At 42.6% G+C, this 7298-nt stretch overlaps 2 protein-coding genes across 2 annotated transcripts in view; both read left to right on the plus strand.

Annotated features, from left to right (window-relative positions):
• Positions 1 to 7298, plus strand: part of bag6l (BCL2 associated athanogene 6, like) — an 82843-nt gene that overhangs the window by 50590 nt on the left and 24955 nt on the right. The window lies entirely within an intron of this gene.
• Positions 1 to 7298, plus strand: part of meox2b (mesenchyme homeobox 2b) — a 20992-nt gene that overhangs the window by 10670 nt on the left and 3024 nt on the right. The window contains exon 2 of the mRNA XM_050035556.1: positions 1188 to 1360. Within this exon, the coding sequence (XP_049891513.1) occupies positions 1188 to 1360 (173 nt within the window). The remainder of the gene's footprint in view (positions 1 to 1187; positions 1361 to 7298) is intronic.

A 7298-nucleotide genomic window follows, 5' to 3' on the forward strand; every position in this document is an offset into this window, starting at 1 on the left:
CATCATCATCCTCACTGTGACCTCGTCACATGTCCACGTTTGGTCATGGACTTTCCACGTCCACATATGACGTCCAAGGTACCCTGGGTGTGTTGGTTGTTGACGTTCTGGGACGCCGTGTCAACTTCAGCCTGTTACATGCATTGTCTGTTTTCAAAATACACTTCTGTTTTCACAGGAAATGTACAGTTTGCATACAGTCTCTTTCAAAATAAAAGCACGTGGTTGGGTTTAGAAACTTACGGGAAGTGAACACCGATCTCTCAGGTAAAAGCCGTCCACCCCAGTTGGGCTTTCGCTGCATTAGCTTTCATCCTTGTTCTGTTGAGTTTCCCCCCGAGATTTCAACGACTTCAGAGTGAGACTGGGCTCTATTATCGGCTTGTTTGAGGACATTGAGACTTTATTATCGCTGACAATGTTTAGTTTTTAATATCTATCAGATCCTACTGATCCCAAATAGCTCGGAGAAACTACAAATGCAGACCAAACAGAAGCTCTGCTCTCAGGAGGATACGCACTTATACAGAATGTTTTCTTAAACATTTGAAAAGCCCAGATGAAAATTATAATTCACAGGCTTTTGTTTTATTTTGTGGCGGTTTAAGAAATTAGTAAAACAGATGTAGAAACTTGTTTTTAAAGGCTGATACAGATGATGTGTTGATATTATCATGTATCCCTCGTTGAGGTAATCAGGTTTAACTATCAGCTCGTCTGACTGCTCGTGTTTCTGACATCTCAGCAGTGACTTCAGTGAGTACAGTTTTCATAACTAATCAGAATAATGCTCCAAACTACTATAATTAGACCCCAGTTATAATAAACTGGAGTTATGCTGTTCTGTATGTTTCCTCTGAAAAGCTTTGCATCTGTAGATTATTATTACTCATACAGTAGCTGCTAACAGTGAGAGCATTAATCTGAGGCATTAGTGTGAGGAAGAGTTTTAATATTCACTGATTGCTGCTCAGGTTAAACACCACACGATGCAACACTGAGATCGCTGCAGTAAAAGGTGACTGGCACTCCTCATCATCTCAGCTTCCATTTTATTTTGGTTTCAGACGGGCCCCTGCAGTTTGTCAAACCCCTCTAATTTTTTTCAACCCCCTTTTTTTTGTTCTTCCTCCCCTCTCTTCTGGAGACTCAGCTGTGGTTGGAAAATGTTCTGTTTTTCATTTCAGAGTCCCAAGACGGGAGCTGTAAGTCAGACATGAACAGCAAGCCCAGGAAGGAGCGCACAGCCTTCACCAAAGAACAGATCCGGGAACTGGAGTCCGAGTTTGCACACCACAACTATTTGACCAGACTGAGACGCTACGAAATCGCCGTCAACCTCGACCTCACGGAACGACAAGTACGGTACCTGCTGAATGACTGCGGTTCAGTGTGAGGGCAGAGCACGAGGAAACAGGAGCAGAGTGATAAATAGCCGTCAGAATCTTCCCAGCTTATGTGCTCCAAGTCATGAAATAGAATGAAAGAGGCGTTCGATGGGCCGTGACTTTTATTAACATCCTTTGGCAGCCAGAGGTATTCTATCAAAATCAGCAGGTCTCACTGACAATCACTGGAGTCGCTGCTTTTTAAAGCACAGATCCAAAAATAAAAGTCCAGGAGGTCATAAATCAGCACAGTCATACTGTCGTCAGGACGAGTGATTCAAACGTGTCATGTTGCTCCTCAGAGATGAAGAAGGGAGGAGAAGGTCTTTGACACACGTTAAAGTTGTCATTTAAACATTTTTAAATGTTTTGATTATACTGGACCAGGGGCGTAAATATAGACAATTGCACTGGGGCCCCTGGGGTAAAGGGGCCCGTAAAGACAGTGGGCCCTTGCAAGTAATTTGAGACTGGTCTCACTCCGGTGCTTGGGCAATGACTTGCAGCGTCAGAATCCAACGGAAAAAAGCGTCCTTTAACGTTGGCGTGATATGTGGCTAGTTGCCTTCATAATTTAACGGCGCCCGGCAGCACCAAGGGGACAAGGATGAAAGTTAACGCGGCGAAAGTCCGAGTTGGGTGGGTGGGAGGGGTTGTAGCAGGGTCCGACAAATACCAACTTTCACGCAAGAGAGCGGTGTTCACGTCCCGTAAGATTCTAAAGTCAAACCCTGTTCTTTATTCCTAAACGCAACCACGTGTTTGTTGTTGAAGGAAAAAAACATCACACATTTCCTGTGAAAACAGAAGTGTATTTTGAAAACAGACAATGCATGTAACAGGCTGAAGTTGACACGGCGTCCCAGAACGTCAACAACCAACACACGATGAGGTCTGTTTTCACAGGAAATGTACAGTTTGCATATACTCCCTTTCAAAATAAAAGCCCTGCATCGGTAATTAACCTTTTTAGTCCTTCAACAACAAAAACATGGTTGGGTTTAGAATCTTACAGAAAGCGAACACCGCTCTCTCAGGTGACAGTCAGTGTTGGACCCATCCATCACACCTCCCGCTGCCCGACTTGGACTTTCACTGCCTTAACTTTTGTCTTTGTCCTGTGGCGTTTCCCCCTGAAGCTGCTGTGCACCGTTAAACTATAACAACAACCGGCTGTGTATCATGCCGATGTTAAAGGATGGCTTTTGTCGTTGGTTTCTGGCGCCACAAGTCACTGTCCAAACGCCGGATTTTGACAATTTCAGAGTGAGACCAGGCTCTATGGACGGACAGCAACCTGAAAACATAATGCCTGCCAGCCGGCCACGGCTATTGCCGGCATTGAGGCATAAAAATTCATGATGAATTAGAGTAAAAGGGGCCTAAACTATATCTAAATATCCGTTAGCAAACTCTCACGCAGCTCAAGCAGTTTAATCTACGTCTCATTTGTCCAGTCGTTTGCTCAGAACTTCACCAACACGCATTGTCACTAAAACAGCAACACTTAAACTCTCTGTTGCTCTGTTCATGGAGTCTTCCTTTACTTTGGAGGCATGTGAGAAAAACAAAGTTTCCTTCTCAAATTAAAACACAGTAATTTATTTTTACCAGAATAAAAGTCATTAAATAACTGATATACAAACGTTTGTGTTGTCGATTAACCTTCAGCTCACAGGACTTATCCTTGTTGCCATCAGGTTCTGATTCATTCAGAAAAACAGCAGAGTGAAACATTTAGTCATAACTGCTTTAGTTCTCCACATTTTGTGAGAGAATCCTGAGCACAGTGACGTCCATCAGTCTGTGGATGGAGATATATGGCTCCCATTAACAGACTTCACAGGAGACATTAGCAAACGGTTGGCCATGTCATGCTAACGCTCTGAGGTTAATCGATTCCAAACACAGAGACTCTTCGAAACGTCAGCGTGCTGCTCTCGGTGTCTGTGAAGTGACTCTGTGATGCTGAGTGTCACGGCCCAGATGGTCCTCTAAATGCTCACAGTTAGTTAGCGGTGTGCTAACTAACGTGGACACCAGCGCAGCCTGCTGGTGTTCATTCTGGGGGTTAGAAGTGTTTGGAAACAGGTGTGTGTGAACAGTGACTGTGAGAAGAGTCAGGAGAAGCTTCAGGCTGAACAGAGCGTCAGCTCACTGGACTGAAGACAGGAGAATTAAAAGGGTCGTACCAGTGTTTTAGCAAAGAGTGTTCTCTAGCTACTTTATTTATTAACTATCAATCAAGAGAAGTAAACTTGACATGAAGCAAATCCTGTCTCACTCCAAAGTTGTCGAATCCTTGTGCATGGACAGTGACGTCCGTATCAGACACCAATGAAAAAAGCCGTCCTATCATGTTGGCGTGATAAACGGCCGGGCGCCATCAGTGTGCAGCAGCACCTGATGACATCAGGGGGAAACGCGGCCTGACAACAATGTAAGTTAAAAAAAAGCCTGAGTAGATTGGATGTGAGGGGGGGTGGATGGGTCCAACAAACACCGACTTTCACCTGGGAGGACGGTGTTCACTTCCTGTATGAATGTACAGCCAAGTTCTTTTTTCCTAAACCCAACCAGGTGCGTTTGATGTTGAAGGTAAAAAAAAACCCCAATGTACTACATTTATTTTGAACAGGGTTCCTACGCAAGTATGGAAAGTATGGAAAAGTATTTATGTTTCCAGACTATTACCACTGTTCTAAAATACTGTTTTCTAAAATAGAAAATTAGGTATTTCCAAAAATAATTGAATCAATCCGGATCGTGTTTTATGCCGGGCCAAGCACAGTTTGTGTGAGAGCAAACGTCTCAGAAAACATACCGCCCCTTTTACCTGATTGACAAGTGGTATGTCCAGTCCGCTGCCCCATGACCCTCCTCCAGCCCCCCAGGTATCAAGTTTCACTCCAACACTGCACCTTCGACAAGAAGACGAGTTTCACGTGGTTCACAATGGGTAGATGCAAGTTTTTGGATGGATGGCTTGACAATACCGTATATAAATACTGGTTGGCCAAGGATTCCCAATTCACACACAGAGCTAGATGCAAGCTTTGTGTGAAATCGTCTGACGTCGCCAACATGGGGGAGAAGGCGATTCTGAGCCACATGAAAGGAAAAACACAGACGTCTCGTTACTGCATCGCTTGCACCCAGAGTCCCAACCTTTTTGCCTCAGCCCAGACACTGAACCTACCTGAGTTTTTATTTGCATGCCATTATGGTACTTGGCTACAATCGCCTATTAAGAATAATTAAATATGATGTGAAATATGATACACTGATATATTTACTCAGATGTCGCATATTCTCTGAAAAAAACAAAAAAAACACAGAGAAGTCTGCAAATTAGGGTATGGAAAAGTATGGAATTTTGAAATTCCAAATGTGTAGGAACCCTGTTTGAAGGATGTATGTAACTGTATGTAAACTAGCGCTGCAACAGTATGAATTTTTCATGATACGATAACCATCTTAAAAAAACACGCAATTTCATGGGATTACAGAATTTATATTATGATGAGTCAGACTGAGCCTTGAAAGAGTGAAAACAGAAGGGTTATTCTTGCTTAACATTTTTAATTTTCATAATATTTCTCAGACATTTTCCCAATTTTTTTTTGAATATTTTTACAATATTTTTAGGACTTTTTATCGACACATTTTCATACGAGTTTAGGACATTCTATCGTTTCTGACATNAGAAGGGTTATTCTTGCTTAACATTTTTAATTTTCATAATATTTCTCAGACATTTTCCCAAATTTTTTTTGAATATTTTTACAATATTTTTAGGACTTTTTATCGACACATTTTCATACTAGTTTAGGACATTCTATCGTTTCTGACATTTTTATATTTTTCAGACATTTTATCAACATTTTTTTTTACATTTAATCACTACATCTCGACATTTGATTAACATTTTTTTTTCAGACATTTTTAATATTTTTCAGACATATCAATATCATTTTCCACCACCATCAAACCTCCAAAGGATCCTCCTTGGGTGTCTTGAACTCCATGTAGGCTGCCACCTCATCCTCGGGCTGCAAAGTTTCATGGCTGAAGTCCTCCATGTCGGTGACCAATGTGACCACGGGGTCAAAGGTCACACTGGTGTCACTGACTTTCAAAATAAAAGGAACTGCAGCTTGATAATAGTGATTTAGATGTTAAGATGTTACACATATACTGCACTGCTTTATACTTTGTGTTATTCTGAAAAATAAGAAAATAGATTTTTATTCTCACCCACTGCCTGCCCACGTGGAGTTAATTTTTACCCGTTACACAGCTTTTTGGTTGTTAAGTGAAACTATAGTGAATCGATTATTCCTCAGTCACAGACGAGCAGAAGGTTTTGTCACTCTGTCATTCAGCCAGGATTTGTACAGAAGAATCTTTTATTGAAGCTTTAAACCTTCAGATCAGTAACTTCCTCTGTGTGGGGGGGAAACATTGCTTCCACTGACTTAGAAGGATGAACTGGTTTTAAATCTTCACACTCTGGCTTTGCATTGTCCTGTGAAAGTCTTTGTATAGGTCTGAAGACAGTCCAACACTTGCGTCCAACAACAATCCTGCAGTCTCAGCACCCCCACACATTCGGTGCATTCGGAGGTCTGTTGGCTAGAACCAGTCAGTGTTTTGGATCAGGCCACAGCCAGGACAACTCACCCAGGATTTAGGTCTTCCTGTCTGGAGCCAGGTCCCTCAACACTCCCCCTCACATTGGCTGCTTCTGCAAATGTCCCCAATCGTAGTCCAATAAATCTGCGTGTGAGACAGTTGATCTGGATCTTTAACATCTTAATGTTATGTTAAACCTTCTGCTTCCCACCAAATGTACAGATTTATAACTCATGTTGTTTCTTTAACGATATTAAAACACATATGGCCTTTTAATGCCCCCGTGTTAAAGCTGCAAATATCAAAACACAAGTGGTGTCACTTGTCTTCATAGAGCATTATTCTCACCTCTGCTGATCTCATCAGCTCAATGGAGCATTTTTGTGTCTTTCGAGCCCGGTATCACTCCGAAGTTGTTGAAATCCGGTGCTTAGGCACTGACTTGCAGCGTCAGAAACCAACAAAAAAAGGCATCCTTTAATGTTGGCATGATACACAGCCGGTTGCCATTATAGTTTAACAGCACCCAGCGGTGTCGGGGGGAAACATGGCAGGACATAGACGAAAGTTAAGGCGGCAAAAGTCCGACGAGGGTGGGCGGGAGGGGTAGTGGATGTGTCCAACAAACACTGACTTATACCTGAGAGAGCGGTGTTGGTGTCCCGTAAGATTCTCAAGTCAAACCCTCAATATGTGACGAGGTCAGAGAGAGAATGTGTTGATCGTTCAGCTGACAGTTTCAGTTTTCAATCAATCAATTCAATTTTATTTATAAAGCCCAATATCACAAATCACAATTTGCCTCACAGGGCTTTACAGCATACGACATCTCTCTGTCCTTGTGTTTGGTTGTGTCATGGTGGCGCAGTGGTTAGCATTGTCACCTCACAGCAATAGGATTCCTGGTTCAAACCCAGGATTTGAACCAGCCCCTCTATGTGGAGTTTGCATGTTCTCCCCGTGTCAGCGTGGGTTTCCTCCATGTGCTCCAGCTTCCTCCCACAGTCCAAAGACATGCAGGTTAACTGGTGACTCTAAATTGTCCGTAGGTGTGAATGTGAGTGTGAATGGTTGTTTGTCTCTATGTGTCAGCCCTTTTTAAACAGGAGCTGTGCAAATTTGCAGGAAAGCCCAATCAGTCTTTTTTCAGCATTGGCAGTATAAAAACAAAATCAGGGAGTGCAGCAAAATGCCGCCTACCTACTTTTGTTTATACAGAATGTGCCTTTTTCGGGGCAATGGGGGGCGTGAGCAAGTAACAAAACATGTAGCTCA

This window comes from Epinephelus moara, chromosome 22 (genome assembly GCF_006386435.1).
Source record: "Epinephelus moara isolate mb chromosome 22, YSFRI_EMoa_1.0, whole genome shotgun sequence".
NCBI lineage: Eukaryota > Metazoa > Chordata > Actinopteri > Perciformes > Serranidae > Epinephelus > Epinephelus moara.